General features: G+C 35.6%; 1 protein-coding gene across 1 annotated transcript; it reads left to right on the top strand.

Annotated features, from left to right (window-relative positions):
• The first annotated feature begins 219 nt into the window (after positions 1 to 219).
• LOC123906366 (probable indole-3-acetic acid-amido synthetase GH3.1) lies at positions 220 to 3264 on the top strand. The gene is made up of 3 exons (XM_045956275.1): positions 220 to 638; positions 1440 to 1541; positions 1678 to 3264. The coding sequence occupies exons 1-3, from the start codon at positions 316 to 318 to the stop codon at positions 3056 to 3058; spliced, it is 1806 nt and encodes a 601-aa protein (XP_045812231.1). The 5' UTR covers positions 220 to 315; the 3' UTR covers positions 3059 to 3264.
• The last annotated feature ends 19505 nt before the right edge of the window (positions 3265 to 22769 follow it).

Raw genomic sequence — 22769 nt, 5'->3', positions numbered from 1 at the left:
TCGGCCACAAAACCTTACCTTACGTGTTTTTGGGCCCACTTGTCCCCTTGGATGTTCACAAAAAACAATTGCTTTTAATTTTTTGTCTCCTTAACTCATCATAAGTCTTTCAATATCCTTCCAAAAGTACTATTTGGTCCGGCTTATCACGTGGCATAAAATTTATTATCACCATGATGACGTGGCTATAAATACTCACCCAAGCTTCATGCATTCCTCACTCATATTTCTTTCTGTTTCATCTCTTATTTCTCATATCTCTCATATTTTATTTGATCTCTTATTTCTCTTCGTATATTCTTTTCGAGTGTGATTATGGCGGTTGAATCTGAGATTCTTTCAGAACCACCTTCATCTATTGATGAAAAAACCTTTAACAAAACTCTCGAATTCATCGAAGAAATGACCAAAAACACTGATTCAGTTCAAGAGAGAGTTCTTGCTGAAATTCTGGCTCAAAATGCTGAGACAGAGTACTTAAAACGGTTTGGACTTAACGGTGCTACTGACCGTGAAAGTTTCAAATCTAAGGTTCCTGTTGTAACCTATGATGATTTGTTACCGGATATTCAACGCATTGCTAATGGTGATCTTTCACCTATTTTGTGTTCTCATCCAATTTCTGAGTTTTTGACAAGGTTTGGTTCATTTCCATACATATCTTTCTTCATTTACAATCATTTAAGATTCATTAATCTTTTAGTATTTTTTCCATCATGCTTCAATGAATGTGTAATAATACTGTTAAAAGTAGTGAGATAATGAGATGACGCCTAATACTCTATTTTCCTCTCTTTTTTCGGTAAGAATCTCTTTTCCTCTATGACCCTGTTTGTTAGGATTTTTGCTTAAAAAAAATCATTTTTTAAACAAAATAGTCAATTTTTAAAAATTTCATTTTTTATAAGTTTTTTTTTCAAAATAAGAATCTGATTATAATCTAAAAATGCTGTAAATGAAAAGTTATTTTTAATAACCCTCTAAAAAGATCATTCTATATAAACAAAATTGTTCTATAAAAAGTGATTTTTATTCTTGTATATATAAACAAAAAACAACTTCTCTGTTTTTAAAAAATATGAAATTTAATTTTAAAATTGTTGAATATATTTTTTTATAATTTGTATTAAAAAATTCATAATTGGATTAATTTATTTTAGTCAGATAGCCTAGTGGTTAGAAATTTCATCATAAAATGGATAAGTGAAGTATCCGGAATTCGAACCCTGGCTAATGCATTGTTTTTATTTACTAATCATAATAATTGGATTAGTTATAATTAGTTTAATAATATTGAAATTTGTTTAGTGATTTTTCTTAAAAAATTAGTATCACTTTAATTAATAAATTTTTTATTCTCCAATTTTAAAAAATAAATTATTCATAAAAAAGTTAGTTACTATAACTATCACTAATTAAAAGGTGCATTCTTTACACAGTTCTGGAACTTCTGCTGGTGAAAGAAAATTGATGCCTACTATTCATCAAGAAATGGACCGTCGTCAGTTATTGTACAGCCTGCTCATGCCTGTCATGAACCTGTAAGTACTTTTTGTTCATTTTTCATTGATGTCATATATAGTTATTATTTACATAATAATATATAATCAACTTGTAATTAAAATATATAGTTTTAAATTTATCAATTAATTAATGTTTCTTAATTTGGTTTAATAGGTATGTGCCTAATTTGGACAAAGGAAAAGCACTTCAATTCCTTTTCATCAAAGCAGAAACAAAAACTCCAAGTGGATTAGTAGCACGTCCAGTTCTAACAGCCTATTACAAGAGTGAACAATTTAAGAAAAGACCATATGACCCTTACAATGTCCTAACAAGTCCAAATGAAGCCATCCTTTGTCCTGATTTATTTCAAAGCATGTACACTCAGATGCTTTGTGGCCTAATTATGCGCCATGAAGTTCTGAGAGTAGGTGCTGTTTTTGCTTCCGGGCTTTTAAGAGCCATTAGCTTCCTTCAACTCAATTGGGCCGAATTAGCCCATGACATTTCTACCGGAACCCTAAATCCCAAAATCACAGACCCTGCAATTAAAGAATGTATGTCCAAAATCCTCAAACCGGACCCTGAGCTAGCGGATTTCATAACAAAAGAATGTTCTGGTGGAAACATGGAACGTATAATTCCGCGAATTTGGCCTAATACAAAGTACCTTGAGGTCATTGTCACTGGGGCCATGGCTCAGTACATTCCAACTCTTGATTATTACAGTGGTAATTTACCAAAGCCATGTACAATGTATGCTTCATCTGAATGCTATTTTGGGCTTAACCTTAAGCCAATGACAGAACCAAATGAAGTTTCTTACACAATTATGCCAAACATGGGTTACTTTGAATTTTTACCACATGATGACTCATCACCCATAACTCTCTCCCGCGACTCACCTCCTCCGAAACTAGTAGACCTTGCTGACGTGGAAATCGGTAAATCTTACGAGCTTATAATCTCAACTTATTCTGGTCTCTGCCGTTACAGAGTTGGTGACATTCTTCAGGTGACCGGGTTCCATAATGCCGATCCACAATTCAAATTTGTGAGGCGAAAGAATGTGTTGTTGAGCCTTGACGCAGATAAAACAGATGAATTGGAGCTCCAGAAAGCGATTGAAAACGCTTCTGAATTGTTGAAAGAGTTCAAAACAAGCGTTGTGGAGTACACAAGTTTCGCGGATATAACATCGATTCCAGGACATTATGTGATCTATTGGGAGCTTTTAATGAAAGATTCTTCTAATCAACCTAGTGATGAAGTTTTGAATCAATGTTGTTTGGTTATGGAAGAAAGTTTGAACACTGTTTATAGACAAGGAAGAGTTGCTGATAATTCAATTGGACCATTAGAGATTCGTGTGGTGAAAAATGGAACATTTGAAGAATTAATGGATTATAATATTTCTCGTGGCGCATCTATTAATCAATATAAAGTTTCAAGGTGTGTGAGTTTTAAGCCTATAATGGAACTTCTTGATTCTAGGGTTGTTTCTTTTCATTTTAGTCCTTCTGCACCTCATTGGACTCCAGAACGACGTCGTTGAAGGGGTGGATTAACGTGTGTAACATGCAATCATGCATTACACTAGGTCTATGGTCTATAATTATAATAAAGGGTAAATAGGGAATTTTGCTACATGGAGATGGTTGTAATAAAACTGTGTAAGAAAGTGTGTTTGTGGTAATTAACTTGTTATGATATTCCCTGCCAAATCTGAAATTATAATAAAGTTTGTGTAGTTTTTGTTAAGTGTTTGATCCTATGTTCTCTTCTTTTTGCTTTTACAGTAGTATATGTTTGGCTTAATTCCAGTTAGTCCCCTATTTTTATTATTTTGCAAAATTGGTCTCTATTTTATAACTTTGATAGTTTTCGTTTCTCCATCAAATATTTTTTGTCCAAAAAGTAGTGATGTTATATGTTTTAAACGAATTGCATCTGATGATGAGAAATTAAAAACATTGTATCACCATAATTTAGACAAAATATTTGATGGAATGACTAAAACTATAAAATTTTAAAATATGATAATTAATCCTGCAAAATAGTAAAAATAGATGAACCAAAACTACATCTAAAACTAATACTATATGTTAGGCTTTATTTTCTATTTGTTGTGTCGTTAAAAAGTTATGTCTTTTAAGTTTTTTTTCTATGTCCAGTCAAAAAAAGGAAAAATCTTTATGTCTGTGAAATTATAGTCAATGTGTGGTTTCAAATGTGCATGCAGGGTGTAATTGCTTTCATCTAAATGTTTTGTTTGTTTTTACTTTTTAGTATGGAAGTGATATGCATATCTTTATATTTAGAATTTGATTTTAATTGTTTAAAGCTAAGCTAACTAAGATTATCCAAACCGCTCATATGTTAATTTAGTGTGTATGTATGGATTTGATAAGAAATACTCAAGTCTTGATGTGACCAATGATGATCGAGTTTAATTGTTAGGCTAATTAGTTTAATAAAGTTGAACTAGAGTTTTCTTTAACCAATAATAGGTAAGCTAATAATAGATTGAATTTGTCCAATGTTTAACCAAATTAGTCTTTGAGTTAGCGGATAAATATAACAAAAAGATTTTTAGCTAATACTATATAATTTTTTTTAATGAAATTATCAATAAAATGTTGTAGACATAGACAACACCATAAAAATGTTATAGATTCGTGAGAATTTTTTACCAAATGGTCTATTTTGATTATTTATAAATCTTACATTATCCACTATCATTTTATTTTTTTTAATTTATCCACTATAATCTTGAAAATTGATTATATATTTTCATTTGCTATAAGTATTATAGTGTCCCTTAATATAATCAACATTCTATATTAAAAATATTAATGTTAATTATTGATAGTCATATATATTAATTATAAGAGAAAATTATATAAAAAAATAATATACAAATTATTTGTATTATGGGTACATCAAGTCATATAATAAAAATTATATATCTGATGAAAACAACCGATTAATTTATCTCTTTTTTGATTGATAGACGAAATAACAAAGTCATTGAAAACTCACGCACAAAATGGCGTGACCGAAGTTCGAACCCCGATCCTGACGTCCAACACTAGCAATTTCGGCATTTTTGCCAGTTAAGCTAGGATTCATGAACTACATTTATAAAATGTAATATTTACGAATTTAAATTCACTATAATAGTGAATCTCGATCGTCCATCTACGATTCACAATTTTATATATACATTCCGAATCTTAAAGATTTTCACACAATATATAATCTAAATTGTTCATTAATAATACTGCAATAACCGTATTAAATCCAAATTTAGTTTGCGTAGTATACTATACTACTTTCAACTTAAGAAAATAAAAATAGAAAAAGACTAATCCGAAATGGATATGAATTGCCAGAAATATAACAAACACTTTTACGGATTACGTTTGAAATTTGAAACCATTGTGATATTTTTCAATAGGTTCTATGTGGATGTATTCTTGTGCACATGCTAGATATTCTGTCTGTGGAACTAGGTTTACAATTTTAGCAAGAAAAATTAACTATTAAGAAAAGTAAGTATAAAATTTCTTTGTTTGGTGCAATATTTTGCAAGTTTTTGGAAGCATCTGATCACAAAAGTCACGATAATGGTGTGTTGCAGATGGTTTAGTGCGTGGCAGTTGATTTTGACAGCCTTAATATTATTTTGCAATGAATACACTGTTATCTTATTCTTATCTAACTAACATCTTTGACTCTATTTAATTACTTCATCTAATAAGTAGAAGAAAAGGTGCAAATTTGCAGTTGAGGATGGTGCATGATCTGTCATCATCCAGAATATTAGAATAAAGATACAAATTAAAGAAATTAAAGATGGAGATTAGAGTTTCATAGAATATCAATCATTTTATTTTCGTGAGCATAACTTAGTTGATAAAGATATCACATTATATATATAAGAGTTGAAATTCGAACTTCGCACATTTCCCTTGTTTATCTTTAAGGTGAAATTTCTAGTAATTAGACTATTTGAAAAAAAAATCATTTTATTCTTTCTTTTTTTGTCAAATGTGAGGGAGATAATGTATGATCAATAACCACTTTAGCTTTCATGTTATGAACTCAAAAATAATAGTAATGGGAAGGATTGTGAAATCTAAAATCAACCACCTTTGTGTAATAGTATGTTGTGGGTGCCACCCGGCTACAATTTCTTCAAACTCATTAGTTAAGGTATATTCACGTCAAAAGATTTAACTTTTTTTTTTAATAATTAACAACAAATTTATTATGACTATAATTCAAATGGATCTATTATTTTTAAGAGAATTCATCAAACTTCTACCACAAGTGAAAATGGAGCACTTTCTTAGAGAGATGGTGATGGTGATGATGCTCTGAGTGCATTTCCAATTTTTACTTTCTTTGATTTGTTAGGAAGAGATTGAGAATATTTTTTCCACATTGAACTACATGTCATTGTCTTCACTTTCCGATTTTTTTTTAAAATTTTTTATAAGCAAACTCATCTTTTTTCTACCTAAAAAACAAGACTAAGAAAACCCATAAAACAATTTTTCTCTATTTTCAATTACATATTAATTAGCCACGATTTAAACATGACAAACTCGCTGGAAGATTTTGTTTAACTATTCCGGTTTATTTTTTTGTTCCGAAAAACGTATAATGTACCATAAAACATGTAAGGGGTGGATGGGTTTGATTCTATAAAGGGTTAAAATTGTTTTATTTTTTTTATATAGATTGTAGGGGTAGGGAGATAATTGAAAGGGTGTGGAGTAAAACTTTCTTCACATAATAATGCCTTGAGCTTGATTGGGCTAGCGAATTCTAGGCCTACGCTTAATTTATCCAACGCAAATAGTAATGGAGCCTACCACAAATCAATACTCTCATCATGATCTCAAAAGTAATTTCTCATACCCCCTTAATTTTGTACTCCTGCCCCACTTTCTTTTTGAGAAATGATATTTGTACAACAAATTTTGAACAACTTTTAAACAACTTTCTCTTTCATACTCTCATTATATTTTTACCCTCTCTCCTACTTTCTTTCTCTTTATTGATTTCGCCCCAAAAGTAGAAGGAAAAAATGTTGTCCCAATTTGTTGTCCCAAAAATTGATGGACAAATATCACTACTCTTCTTTTTTCTTTTGAAAAAAAAATCAAATTTTACATTTTACATTTTTCATTTTTACAAACTCAATTTTTTGAATTTTTGAAAAAAATTTGTGAAGGGGATGATCACAAATGCGTCACAAATAACAACTAACCAATAAAAAAAAGTTATTAATTTTTACAAACCCACTTTTTAAATTCTTCTATGTATGAGAGTCTTAGTTGTGATGGGGAATTAGCACAATAATAATAATAACGAGCAATACGCAGCAAAAATAAAATTCCCCAAACTTGTAAGAACCTTGAGGATCAACAACAAATAATATGGCAGACAATAAAGCAAAATAAAGACACCGGAATTTTAACGTGGAAAACCCTCGATGTGAGAGTAAAAAATCACGGGTCGTCCAGACCAAAGAAATAGCTCCACTATAATCAAATATGGGTACAAAAGAGTCTCAAAGTGATGCACAAAACAAGTGCTAACAACCAATTACACAACAAAGCACAAAAGCTTTCAAAACAAGAACTAGAAGATGAAAAAATTCCCAAAAATACTGATGCACTGCGATCAAAATATCTCACGATCCAGACCTGATTTCGACGATCCGAACGGTGAAAGTGTAGCCCCGGAAGCTGCGAACACGCCCTCCAAATTTGAGCCAATTCCAACGGTTAACGAATTGGGAATCACAGTTTTAGTGAGACTGCTGTGTGGAATACGTGATTAACTTTCTCTCCTCTTTTCTCTCTTTTTGAAGGTTGTTCTCTCACAAATTTTTTACTCTCTTAATAACCCTAGTATGACCACTGTCCACTTATATAAGTGAGACATAATGGGCTAATAAAATTGGACTTTTCTCCACATAGGAAGGGAGCCCAAAACCCAACAAATCTCCCCCTCACAACTATGTGGAGGAAATCGCCAAATCGGCGATATCACAACATGCTTCAAATTTTCCCCTTGGTAACATCTTGGTCATCATATCTGAACCATTATCATCCGTATGAACCTTAACTAGTTCCAGCAACTTAGCATCCAAAACATCACGTATCCAGTGATACCTTACATCAATATGTTTGGACCTATTATGAAAAGTCGGATTCTTACCAAGATGAATAACACTTTGGCTATCAACAAATAACACATATTTGTCTTGAACAAAACCAAGCTCCTGCAAGAATTTCTTCAACCATAGCAACTCTTTGCATGCTTCGGTAATGGCAATGAACTCTGCCTCTGTAGTAGACAATGCTACACATTTTTGCAATCTGGACTGCCAAGCTACAACTCCTCCTGCAAACTTAATCATGTAGCCCGAAGTAGACTTCCTAGAATCAATGTCGCCAACCATATCTGAGTCAGAGTACCCTTCCAAAGTAGGCTTATCTCCCCCAAAGCAAAGTCTCATACAAGTAGTACCACGAAGATACCTTAAAACCCATTTTACAGCATTCCAATGCTCTCTACCTAGATTTGACAAAAATCTACTGACTGTACCAACATCATGTGCTATATCTGGTCTTGTACACACCATTGCATACATCAAACTACCCACAGCAGACGCATAAGGAACACGTTTCATATCAAATGTTTCATCTTCATTTGAAGGACTTTGTTTCGAACTCAGCTTGAAATGAGTAGCAAGAGGAGTGCTTACCGCCTTAGAATTTTCCATCTGCAATCTCTGCAGCTCTCTTTTGATATAGTGTTCTTGTGACATCCAAAGTTTCTTCTCCTTTCTGTCACGCGTGATTCTTATGCCAAGAATCTGTTTAGTTTCCCCATGTCTTTCATGGAAAATGACTCGCCCAACTGCTTCTTTAACCTGTCTATGTTAGAAATATTTTTCCCTACAATAAGCATATCATCAACATATAACAACAGGATAATGAAGTCATCGTTAGAAAATTTTCTAACAAAGACGCAATGATCTGAAGTAGTCTTCTTGATCCTTGTTCAGACATAACAGACTCAAACTTCTTGTACCACTGCCTTGGAGCTTGCTTCAACCCATATAAGCTCTTTCTCAATCTACACACATAGTCTTCTTTGCCTTTAACTTGAAAACCATCGGGTTGCTTCATGTAGATCTCTTCCTCCAAATCACCATGAAGGAAAGCCGTTTTCACATCCATTTGCTCAACCTCTAGATCAAGAGTAGCAGCCAAACCCAACACGGTTCTAATTGATGACATCTTCACAACAGGTGAGAAAATCTCATTAAAATCAACACCCTTTCTTTGACGGAAACCTTTCACTACCAATCTGGCTTTATACCTTGGAGACTCAGAGTTACTCTCATGTTTGACTCTATATATCCACCTATTTTCCAAAGCCCTTTTGCCTTTAGGCAACTTCACTAAATCATAAGTGTGATTATCATGCAAGGATTTCATCTCATCATTCATTGCATCCAACCACTTTTGATTTTCATCACTTTCCATGGCTTCTTGAAAATACTCAGGTTCACCCTCATCAGTCAAAGTCACATACTCATCAGAATTATACCTTGTAGAAGGTTGTCTCTATCTGTTGGACCTCCTAAGTTGAACTTGAGATGATTCTGGAGCTTCACCAAGATTCTCATCCTGTGACATATCATTCTCCTCATCATTATCAGCTGAAATATATACCTCTTCTCCAAGTTGTTGATCATCAACATAATCATGTGGCTCACCATTTTGAACATCACCACCAATAGTATCCAGATTATGAACAGGCAACCGAACTGGATCAATATTAGACAAACTAACATCTTTCTCGGGTATAGTTTTCTCCACCTTATCAATGTCTTCAATAGTTTGGTCTTCCATGAACACAACATCGCGGCTTCTGATAAGTTTATTCCCTATAGGATCATAAAACTTGTAACCAAACTCATCCTGCCCATAGCCGATGAAGATACATTGTTTTGACTTTGCATCCAACTTGGATCTTTCATCCTTTGGAACATGCACAAAAGCCTTACAACCAAAGAATCTCAAATGATCATATTTGACATTCTTACCAAACCAAATTTTGTCTGGAACTTCACTGTTCAAAACAACAATAGGAGTGAGATTAATAACATGCACCGCTGTGTACAGTGCTTCACCCCAATAATGTTGAGGCAACTTAGCTTCAGAGAGTATACATCTAACTATCTCAACAAGTGTTCGATTCATCCTCTCTGCTAAACCATTCAACTGAGGAGTTTTAGGAGGAGTCTTTTCATGTGCAATACCCTGCTGCTTACAATAGACATCAAAGGGACCACAATACTCACCACCATTATCAGAACGAACACATTTCAGCTTCTTACCTGATTGCCTCTCAACCAAAGCATGGAATTCTTTGAATTTCTCCAACACTTGGTCTTTTGTCTTTATAGCATATACCCATAGTTTCCTGGAACAGTCATCAATAAAAGTAACAAAATAAAGTGCACTACTAAAAGATTTTACCTTTAATGGACCACAAACATCAGAATGCACCAATTGAAGCAACTCTGACTTTCTTGAGGGAGGATGCTTCTTGAAGGATACTCTAGTCTGTTTACCAGTCATGCAATGAGAACACTTCTCCAAATCTGCATTCTTTAATCCTGGAAGCACATCCTTTTTGGCTAAAACATTCAGCCCCTTTTCACTAATATGACTAAGCCTTCGGTGCCACAAAGATGCTTTCATGTCGATAGCATTCACACTGTCTCTAGAAACCAAAGCTTTTGTCCAATACAGTTTAGAAGTTTTCTCCCCTCTAGCCACAACCAAGTTACCTTTGTTGGCGCAGCTTAAGCTTTTGGCTTCACACACTTTGGCCTGCACAGGCCTAACAAGCAAGCAGACAATCAAGGAAACACGCGCGCGCTGCACTGTCACTTTGGCCTAGCCAATGAGCACAGTTTATGCAGGATCTACAATCCTTGTTGCTGCAACAATGGTGAATGGATGGAAAGGAAGAAAACCACACGATTAACAGAGGAAGAAGAAGATGAAGATTAGGGAAAAATGGAGTCAGTTTTATTCATCCTCAATGGGGGAAAAATAGTTGATTACAATCACTAATCATGAGCCTATATTTATACTAATACTAGATCATCACATTAGTTGATGATTCTCTTAGGCCCTAACCAACTAACAACTCCCTAACTGACTCTAAAACACTTTAACAACCTAGGTGAAACAAACACTAACTGAATCTAACAAACTCTATTAACAAACTAACTAACTTGCTTCTCAAGCAATTAGTTACACTTTCACTTTTTGCTAGCTTGCACACCAAGTCAGCTTATGCACAATATGAATTAATCATCTAGAGTCCTCTTAGATTCAACACACCCCCTTAATTCATGTTGTCCACTGTTTCAATTCCCATTTCACTTCTCAATTTTTCAAATACCTGCACTGTTACAGCCTTGGTTAACAAGTCTGCAACTTGCTCATCACTTCTGCAGTGCATTAGGGCCAAGTTACCATTGCTTACCTGCTCTCTTAAGTAATGGTACCTTAGCTCTATATGCTTGCTTCTTCCATGAGCAATAGAGTTCTTTGCAAGATTGATAGCAGACACATTATCAATCTTCAAAGTAACTGTCTCACACTTGTCTTGACTGATCTCTTCAATTAGGTTTTTCAACCAAATAGCTTGACAAGTGCTGAGTGATGCTGCTATGTATTCAGCCTCACATGAGGATAAGGCCACTACAGGTTCCTTCTTTGAACACCATGATATTGGTGATCCACCATAGAAAAACATATAACCAGCAGTTGATTTTCTATCTTCATGATCACCACACCAATTTGAATCTGTATAGCCCACTAGCTTGCATTCTTTGTCTCTGTCACTTGCAGGGAACATAATACCGTAGTTTATGGTCCCTTTCACATATCTAAGTATTCTTTTTACTGCAATCAAGTGTGAACCTTTAGGCCTTTCCATAAACCTGCTAGCAATCCCTACACTGTAAGCCAAGTCTGGTCTTGTATTGCACAAATACCTCAGAGAACCAATCAGCTTTCTATAGAATGTAGGGTCTACATCCTCTTCTTCTGCACACTTAGTTAGCTGTGACCTTGGCTCAGCAGGTGACAATGCAACATTGCATTTGTTCATCTCAAACTTCTTCAAAATCTCTGATGCATATCTAGTCTGGTGCATTAAGATTCCTTGCTCATTCCTCAGAAACTCAATGCCTAGAAAATATGTCATGAGGCCTAAATCTGTCATTTCAAACTCTTCCTTCAAGTCACCCTTGAACTCACTGATATAAGATTCATTGCTTCCTGTGATAAGCAAATCATCTACATATAGACAAATTATAATGACTCCCTTTGCAGCATCTTTCTTGACATACACTCCATGTTCTGTGACACATTTCTTAAACCCTATTTCATTTAAGAACTTGTCAATCCTTTTGTTCCAGGCTCTTGGAGCTTGTTTCAGACCATAGAGTGCCCTCTTAAGCTTATACACCTTAAGCTCTTGACCTTTCACTTCATAACCAGGTGGCTGGGCAACATATACTTCCTCTTCTATAGGGCCATTCAGAAAAGCTGACTTCACATCCATTTGATACATTGGCCAATTATTTAGGTTAGCAAGAGCAGTTACTAACCTAATTGTTTCCATTCTAGTAACAGGTGCAAACACTTCATCATAGTCAATGCCTTCTTTCTGAAGAAATCCCTTTGCCACTAGCCTTGCTTTGTATCTGGTTATCTCACCCTTTGAGTTCACTTTCAGCTTGTAAACCCACTTCACATCTATTGCTTTCTTTCTCTGTGGAAGATCCACCAGCTCCCATGTTTGGTTGCTTTCAATTGAATCCAATTCTTCTTTCATAGCACCTCTCCACTTTTCACTTTGTAGAGCACTATGCACATCAATTGGTTCAGATTCAGCCATGAATGCTAAATGGATCAACTCACCATCATTGTTCACTTGACCATCTGAGTTCATTTCACACTCTTGTAATCTTGCTGGTAGAGTTCTAGGCCTATTTGATCTTCTCACCTCAGGCACTGGCTGATTTACTTGTTCTTCACTAACTTCTTCAATCATCACACTAGTTGACTTCTTTCTGTCATTAGTGTTCCAGTCCCATTCCTTGAGTTCATCAATTATTACATCTCTACTGATCACCACATTGTTGTTGATTGGATCATAGAGTTTGTAACCTCCAGTTGAGTGATAACCAACCAATATCATCATTGTTGACTTATCATCCAACTTCTTCCTCAGTTGATCTGGTGTGTGTTTGAAAACTAGTGAACCAAACACTCTCATATGATTCACATTTGGCTTGTGTCCTGACCAACATTCTTCTGGTGTGATACCCTTCAATCTCTTTGTAGGGCACCTGTTCAATGTATAAGTAGCAGTAGAAACTGCTTCACCCCATAACTCCTTAGGTAAATGCTTTCCCTTCAACATACACCTCACCATATCCATTATTGTTCTATTTTTTCTTTCAGCAGTCCCATTTTGCTGTGGAGTATATGGTGGGACTATGTCATGCACAATGCCTTCATTGTCACAAAATTTTGCAAATTCATGTGATACATACTCTCCACCCCCATCTGTTCTTAGGGTTTTGAGTCTCTTACCACTTTGTCTTTCAACTGTAGCTTTAAATTTCTTAAAAATTTCAAACACATCACTTTTCTTACTTATGGAGTAAGTCCATAGTTTTCTGCTAAAGTCATCTATGAAACTTACAAAGTACCTGTTACCTCCAATTGAGTTCACTTGCATTGGACCACATACATCTGAATACACCACTTCAAGTACACTATTGGTCTTACTTGCTGCATGCTTGCTGAAGCTCCCTCTGTGCTGTTTTGACTGCACACACTCTTCACAAATCTCTTCAGGCACTTGCAGGCTTGGCAAGCCTGTCACCATCTTTGATTTTTGCAGCAAGCTGAGGTCCTTGAAATTCAAGTGCCCCATTCTATAGTGCCATCTCCACTCTTCTCTGCTTGATGCAGTCATCAAGCACTTGTGATTCAGAACATTGAGCCCAATCTTGAATGTCCTATTCTTTGACATTTCAGTTTTTAACATCAAGTTACCTTTAGTGTTGTACACTTTCAGCAACTTATTCTCCATTACAATTCTGTAATCTTTCTCTAGCAATTGGCCTATACTGAGTAGATTACATTTCATACCTGGTATGTACAATACACCAGAAATCACTGAACACTTGCCATCCTTTCTTTTGATTGTTACATCACCAATGGCTTGTACTGCAAGACTGCTATTGTCTGCAAACTTGACATTGTGATTCTGAGTAGCCTTTAGGCTTGTGAACCAATCTTTCCTCCCTGTCATGTGTGTTGTACATCCAGTGTCAAGATACCATTTCTCTTGAAGATCACTTTCATCTTTTGTAGTTACAAGAAACATAACTGAGCCTTCATCATCATCATCATTTCTAGCAATTTTGGCCTCAGCATCACTTGATTCCTCTCTGAATTTACATTCATCTGCAAAATGACCATAATTTTGGCAATTATAGCATTGTATGTGTTTCTTATCAAACTTGCCTCTTCCACCTCTGCCACCTCTTCCACCTCTTCCACCTCTTCCACCTCCATTGTAACCACCTCTACCACCATTGAACTGTTTCTTCTGATTTCCACCTCCTTTGGTATCTTGATTCTCTTTTCCGTTTCCATTCTGATAACTATCTTTTCCCTTATTGCCTTGCCATTTTCCCTTTCCTTTCTTATTCTTGTTACCCTGCTGCACTTGTAATGCTACCTCACCATTGGATTTATCAGAATTTCTCTGATTCATCCTTTGCTCATGTGCTTCTAAAGACCCTTGCAGTTCCTCAACCTTAATAGTGTCAAGATCTTTAGACTCTTCTATTGCAGCTACCACATAGTCAAACTTAGGAGTTAAAGATCTCAGTATCTTTTCAACTCTCATTGTACCAGACACAATTTCACCACATGCTTTCATTTCATTAACTAATTTTGCAATCTTTGTAAAGAACTCACTTACAGTTTCTTTTTCTTCCATTTGTAGCTGTGCAAACTTGCTTCTTAGGGTTTGTAGCTTCACTTTCTTCACCTTCTGATCTCCAGCATAAGCTGTAGCCAAAATATCCCAAGCTTGCTTGGCTGATTCACAATCTCCAACCTTTTCAAAGATATCAGGGCTTACACTTTGATGAATTATGAACAATGCCTTGTAATCTTTCTTCTTCAATTCTTTGTGTTGTGTTCTTTGAACCTCTGTAGCACCTTCTGAAAGTGATTCCACACCATTAATCACTTGATCCATCACATCTTGATAATTGAACAAGACTTTCATCTGTTTGCTCCAATTATCATAATTCTTTCCATCCAAAACTGGAAGATTCGTAGGGAATTGACCATTGTTGAAGGTTGCCATGGTTAAAGCTCGAACCAGGCTCTGATACCAGATGTTGGCGCAGCTTAAGCTTTTGGCTTCACACACTTTGGCCTGCACAGGCCTAACAAGCAAGCAGACAATCAAGGAAACACGCGCGCGCTGCACTGTCACTTTGGCCTAGCCAATGAGCACAGTTTATGCAGGATCTACAATCCTTGTTGCTGCAACAATGGTGAATGGATGGAAAGGAAGAAAACCACACGATTAACAGAGGAAGAAGAAGATGAAGATTAGGGAAAAATGGAGTCAGTTTTATTCATCCTCAATGGGGGAAAAATAGTTGATTACAATCACTAATCATGAGCCTATATTTATACTAATACTAGATCATCACATTAGTTGATGATTCTCTTAGGCCCTAACCAACTAACAACTCCCTAACTGACTCTAAAACACTTTAACAACCTAGGTGAAACAAACACTAACTGAATCTAACAAACTCTATTAACAAACTAACTAACTTGCTTCTCAAGCAATTAGTTACACTTTCACTTTTTGCTAGCTTGCACACCAAGTCAGCTTATGCACAATATGAATTAATCATCTAGAGTCCTCTTAGATTCAACAACCTTTACTGAGTTTCCACTTTCCAGAACCAAAGTGATTATCGTAACCACAATCATCAAGCATATGCACAGAGATCAAATTAAAACGGACATCCAGAGCATGTTTGACATCTCTAAGCAACAATTGCATTCCCATGTTGGTTTGCAAGCAAATATCACCAACACCAATTACCTTAGCTACACCATCATTACCCATCTTCAACCCTCCAAAGTCACCAGAAGTATAAGATGTTAAGAACTCCCTCCTCGATGTAACATGCAATGTAGCACCACTATCAACAATCCACATGCTCTCATCTGATACAAGATTAATGGACTCATGATCACGGAGAATAACAAGATCATCATTGATAGCAGTAGTAACACGATCATCATCATGATCTTCATGATCTCTTTGTTTCTGCTTACCCTTCTTGCTTTTGTTATCTTTTCTCCACTGATAACAGTACTTTTGTATGTGCCCTGCTTTATGACAATAATTACACTCCATATTCTTGTATCGCCCTTTGGACTTGCTTCTGCTATTCTCTCTACCACCCTTCGGTTCTTTCTTCTGACTTCTCCCCCTATTTTCAGTGACAAGTACCTCAGATTGAGATGAAGTACCTTGTGCATTCCTTCTCATCTCCTCATTAAGAATACCACCCTTAGCCGTTTTCAAAGAAACAACACCTTTAGGAGCAGAACTTGTAATAGAAACCCGAAACGTCTCCCAAGACTCTGGTAAAGATAGCAATAGAAATAGTCCCAAAAGTTCATCTTCAAATTTAATACCCATTCCTGACATCGGATCAAGGAACCCCTGAAATTCACTCAAGTGATCTGAAATAGAAGTCCCCTCCTTATACTTCAAACTTATGAAGCTATTCAAACAAGAACAATTTATTATTCCCTGATTTAGAGGCATACAAGGACTCTAACTTCTCCCACAAATTTTTTGCATGTGTCTCATTAGCAATATGATTATAAATATTATCTTCAACATATTGCCGAATAAAACCACATACCTGTAGATGTTCAAACTCCCATTCTTCATCAGACATAGAATTCGGCTTTGCGGAACTAAATACCGGTAAGTGCAATTTCTTCACAAATAACAAGTCTTTCATCTTGCCCTTCCACAAATGGTAATTAGAAACATTCAACAATACCATCTTCATATTTGTATTTGACTTCATCTTTCAAACAAGTAAAATTGCCCTTAACCAAGAGCTCTGGTTGTTGGAACAAAATTGATTTAAAAATGTTTGCACCTAAATCTTTTAAGGTTTTGATGATAACAAAAGTATTAATAAACAATTGGAAGGACTAAAAATTTAATTTAAGTGTGCAGGACTTAGATTCAATTAAACTCTGATTAAAGATCAGAAGATAAGGAGTTCAGAAGTTTGCAAGCGTTCAGAAGATCTTGAAGCTCAGAAGTTGTAATCTTCAGACGATGAAGTCTTCAGAACTTCTTAAGGTCTAAGCTTCATCAAACTCTGATGATCTTCTTGAAGTTTGTAAAGATTCTCTTTTGCAAGTCAACTCTTCTACCAATGAAGAAAAGGACCTTTCAAGCCTGATCAGAACAACTACTCTTTTTTTGTCTGTCCTCTTTTGAGAACGTGGGTCATCAGTTGTGTTAGCTGAATAAGGAAAGTCTTCTCTGCAGTAGTCAAAGTACCTGAAACTCTTACTCAGTTTTAGATACAACTAAACTGCATCAAGACAGGCTGCTTGAAGACAAAAGGTTATCTACTTCAACGGTCTTCTTTGCAACGACTCTTTTCTAGTTATATATATACTAAAGGAATCAGTTGTAAAAACATATCAAGGATTATTAACACGCACGAACAAACTCTGAATTCCACATACAAGCTCTGAACCTCTGAACTGTGTTGTTGCACTTTTAGTTCAAATATTTAGTATTTATTCTTCTAGGTTCTGATTAAGAGCTGTTGTATTCATTCTATTTTTCATTACATTTGTACTTGAGAAGTCTCTTGCTTGTGTGCTTGAGCATTGTGGTGAAGTCTCTTGCTTGTGTGCTTGAGCAGTTGTAATCTTGTGTGATTATAGTGAAATCCCTTGGAAGTGCAAGGGGACTGGACTACTCTCGTTTTGTGAGAGGAACCAGTATAAATTGCTTGTGTGATCTCTCTCTATCTCTTAACTTGTTTTATTGTGTTATTTATCCGCTGCTGTTGAAGTTAAGTTAAGAACTTGAAAAAGTTTTAAACTTGACTAAAACACAATTCAACCCCCCCCCCCTCTTCTTGTGTTTTCACACCTTCAATTGGTATCTAGAGCTCTGGTCTGTTACTTTCACCTAACAATGAGACAGTAAAGATCTTGTGAGAACACTATGTCTGGAGGAGACGATAGTAGCACTAGAACAACCGGTGAAGCCGGTGATGCCAGTGGTGCTGGTGGTGGTCCTAGAAATGCTTTTGGTTTTGACTACTTGAGTAATGAATCACATGAACATAGTGGCAATAGGAAAGCCCCTATATTCAATGGTGATGCATCATTATTTGAGTGGTGGAAGGAAAGACTGTATAGCAATATTACTGCTATTGATCATGAGTTGTGGGATTTGGTTGAGCTGGGAGTAACTTTTGAAAACTTAAATGAACATGGAAGATTGTCCATTGAGCATAGAAAGTTACTCACACCAGCTAACTTAAAAACCTACACTAAGCATCATAGAGTAAAGGACATTGTTGTTGGTGCTATTAGACATGAAGATTATGTCAGAATAGAAAACAAGTCTACTGCTAAATCTATCTTTGATTCTATGTGTGCTACCTATGATGGTAATGAAAAGGTTCAAGAGGCTAAGGCTAGTCTCTTGATAAGGCAATATGAACTATTCACTATGCAACAAGATGAAAACATTGAGACTATGTTTACAAGGTTTCAAATCCTTGTATCTGGTCTTAAAGCTCTTAAGAGGAGTTATTCCACCTATGACCATGTTCAGAAGATTCTGAGAAGTCTTCCTATTGCTTGGAGACCTAAGGTCACTGCAATAGAAGAAGCTCAAAATCTCAAGACTCTGAGTCTTGAGGCTCTGATAAGCAATCTCAGAAGCCATGAGATGGTTCTGAATGCTGATTCAGAAGCTAAGAAGAAGTCCAAGTCTGTGGCTTTACAGTCAACTAGGACTCCTTCTAAAGCTCTTAAGACTCAGCTTCTTGACTTTGAAGAGGAATCTTCTACAGATGGCCAAGAGGAGGAAATGGGTGAAGATGAGTTTGCTTTATTCACCAAGTTTCAGCAATGGAACAGGTTTAACAAAAGAAATTTCAGAGGAAACAGCTCCAAAAATTTTGTCAGCAAAAAGGATGATCAGAAGAACTGCTTCAACTGTAAGAAGCCAGGACACTTTATTGCTGACTGTCCAGAAATGTCTGCTAAAGACAAAAGCAAAAGATACAGCTTAAAGAAGCAACAATTTAAGAGCAAATTGAAAGAGTCTGATGGCTACTTTTGAAGAGCTATCATCTGAGGAAGAAGTTGAGGAAGAGGAAGAGGCAAATCTAGCCCTGATGGCTTCAACTGACTCAGATGCAGACTCAGAGGATGAATCAGAATCAGATTCAGAAGTAACAGATGAGGTATTTTCTGACTGTTCTAAATCTCAACTTATAACTGCACTTAACAAGGTCATTGAGAAACATCTCAGAGTGTTAAGTAAACAAAAAGTTTTACAAGAAAAGCTTAACACTCTGACTGAACAGACAGAACACTTTCAAGGTCTATATCAAGAAACTCTGAATAGAGTGAATGACTTTGAAAAGGGTTGTGCTGTATGTCACAAACCTATTGATGAGCAGGAAATAGCTCTTCAACAGTTTGTGCATCTCAACCTTGGGAAGAGCAAAGCTGCTAATAGAATTTATAATGTTTTGAGACATAGAGGAGAAGGACTTGGCTATGAATATGGTAGAACATATTCAAAGCTGAAGACCTTTGCCAAAAAGGTTGGAAAATCTTGGGTTTATTATGTTGTTCCACCAAGTGAAGAAGAAAAGAATCCTGGTACTTTTGAAAATGAGGATGATGATCTGAGTGATTTAGAAGCTGACAGCTCAGAGGAACCAAGTTCCTCAGGATCTGGAAAGAAAATTTCAGAAGATAGAAGTTGTTCAGAACCTGAGAACATTAGTTCAGAAGTTCTGAAAACTTCAAAATCTGAGACTTCAAATTCTGGAACCAAAGGAACTTCAGTACCTGAGGCTAGTCAATCTAAAAGCTCAGAAGTTTTGAAAAGAAAAAATTCTAACTCCAAACCTCAGATGCAGTACAGGACTCAGATTATTTATGATTCTAGAGTCAGTAGATATAATCAATCAGAACATAGGATTGGTGATAAATACAAACCCTGGAATCATAAACAATCCAAATCCTGGAATAATAACAGATCTCAAACAAAGAAAAAATTTCAAAAAGGTTATTATTCCAAACCAAGATCTTTCTCTAACACTAAACAACATAGTAAGCATTTGTGGACTAACAAGCGTGGACCCAGAAGATGGGTACCAAAAGCTGAAATAATGTACCATTCAGATTTACCAACTAGGAAAGGATATGTCCTACCTAGAGCATGGAAACAAGTCCTATGCAAAGGAAGAAGGGCTTATGTCCTAGACAAATGGCTGACAAGTTCTCAAGTTAACAATCAGAACTTGAGAAATGAAGAGGAAGAATACTGGAATGACTTTATCATTAACTGTGATGAAGAGTTCTACCGCAATGATTAAAGTTGTTTCTCATACAGCCTGCCACTCAAAGAAGTATCATGAATCACTCATGATATCTGGATAGTGGATGTTCAAGGCATATGACTGGTGACAAACAACTATTCTCCAAGTTAACTTTGAAAGATGGAGGATCTGTTGGCTTTGGAGGTAATCAAAAAGGAAAGATAATAGGTACAGGTACAGTAGGTAATTCTTCCCTATCTATTAATGATGTTTGGTTAGTTGATGGACTCAAACATAACCTATTGAGCATAAGTCAATTTTGCGACAATGGTTATGTAGTTGTCTTTAATAAGGAATCATGTACTGTGTCTAAACAATCTGATAACTCCATTGTATTCAAAGGTCTGAGAAAGAACAATGTTTATAAAATAAATCTTTCTGATTTGAATGAACAAAAAGTTGTGTGTCTTTTGACATTGAGTGAAGAAAAATGGATCTGGCACAAGAGGTTAGGCCATGCTAACTGGAGGTTAATCTCTAAGCTCAGCAAGCTTGACCTTGTCAGAGGTTTACCAAAAATTAAGTATCACTCAAACTCACTTTGTGGTTCTTGTCAAAAAGGAAAGATTACAAAATCTTCTTTTAAACCTAAGAGCATTGTTTCTACCTCAAGACCATTGGAACTTCTTCACATTGATCTGTTTGGACCAGTTAACACTGCCTCAATCAATGGAAAGAAGTATGGATTAGTGATTGTTGATGACTACAGTAGATGGACTTGGGTAAAATTCCTAAGAACAAAAGATGAAGCATATGATGAGTTTAGTGTTTTCTGCAAACAAATTCAAAATGAAAAAGCCTACACTATTTTAAAAGTTAGAAGTGATCATGGTGGAGAATTTGAAAATGAACCTTTTGAAAACTTTTGTGAAAAATATGGCATCTTGCATGAATTCTCCTCTCCTAGAACTCCTCAACAAAATGGGGTTGTAGAAAGGAAGAATAGAACTCTGCAAGAAATGGCCAGAACCATGATGCATGAAACTAATGTAGCAAAATTTTTATGGGCAGAAGCTGTAAACACAGCATGTTATGTTCAAAATAGAATCTATATCAGATCTAAATTGAACAAAACTGCTTATGAATTGTTCAAGGGAAGAAAGCCTGATATTTCTTATTTTCATCAGTTTGGATGTACTTGTTACATCTTAAACAACAAAGTCCATCTAAAGAAATTTGATGCTAGAGGTTATAAGGGTATCTTTATAGGATATTCTGAACGCTCAAAAGCATACAGACTGTATATTTCTGAAACACACACTGTGGAAGAAACTATGCATGTCAAATTTGATGACAAAGAGCCTGACCAAGTGTCAGAGCTTGTGGAAGGTATGTCTAGATTTCAGGTATCAGAGGATCAGTATTCAGATATTCCAAACTACTCAGAACATCCATTCTCTGAAGAACCTCTGAACATAACAGTTCCTACTGATTCTGAACATCAAAGAACTGAAGCAACTGCTGAACCTGCTGATGATGAGTCTGAAGATGATGAGCCCCCAAGAAATACTTTCAAATACAAATCATCTCACCCAGAGGAACTGATTCTAGGCAACAAGGATAGTCCAAGAAAGACAAGATCTCAACTAAGAAATGAGGAATCCTTAGTTGGTCTTATCTCGTTGATGGAACCTTCAAAGATTGATGAAGCTCTGAAAGATGATGCTTGGATAGTGGCAATGCAAGAAGAGCTGAATCAATTTCAAAGAAATGATGTATGGACTCTAGTGCCCAAACCTTCACACAAGAACATTATTGGAACAAAATGGGTATTTAGAAACAAGCTGAATGAACAAGGTGAAGTGGTAAGAAACAAGGCTAGATTGGTTGCACAAGGTTATAGTCAGCAAGAGGGGATTGACTATACTGAAACCTTTGAACCAGTTGCTAGACTTGAAGCAATCAGGTTACTTCTATCTTATGCTGTTAATCATGGAATAACCTTGTATCAGATGGATGTTAAAAGTGCCTTCTTAAATGGTTTTATTTCTGAAGAAGTGTATGTTAAGCAACCTCCTGGTTTTGAAGATGTCTCAAACCCAGAACATGTTTTCAAATTGAAGAAATCACTGTATGGTCTGAAACAAGCTCCAAGAGCTTGGTATGATAGACTCAGTAATTTCCTTCTTGAAAAGGGTTTTGAGAAAGGGAAGGTTGACTGCACACTCTTTAGAAAAACAACCAAAGAAGACATTTTAATCATTCAAATTTATGTTGATGATATTATTTTTGGTTCAACTAATGCTTCCTTGTGCAAGAATTTTTCTAAGATAATGCAGGATGAATTTGAAATGAGCATGATGGGAGAATTGAAGTTCTTTCTGGGAATTCAAATTAATCAGAAGAAGTTCTTTCTGAAGTACTTAACTCTGATAGAGTATTTTAAAAATCTTAGAGGCTCTGAACTATTTAA

The sequence above is a fragment of the Trifolium pratense genome, linkage group LG2, assembly GCF_020283565.1.
Source record: "Trifolium pratense cultivar HEN17-A07 linkage group LG2, ARS_RC_1.1, whole genome shotgun sequence".
NCBI classification, from domain to species: Eukaryota; Viridiplantae; Streptophyta; class Magnoliopsida; order Fabales; family Fabaceae; genus Trifolium; species Trifolium pratense.
The sequence above is the reverse complement of the archived record's forward strand: the minus strand, read 5'-3'. Positions and strand labels throughout refer to the sequence as shown.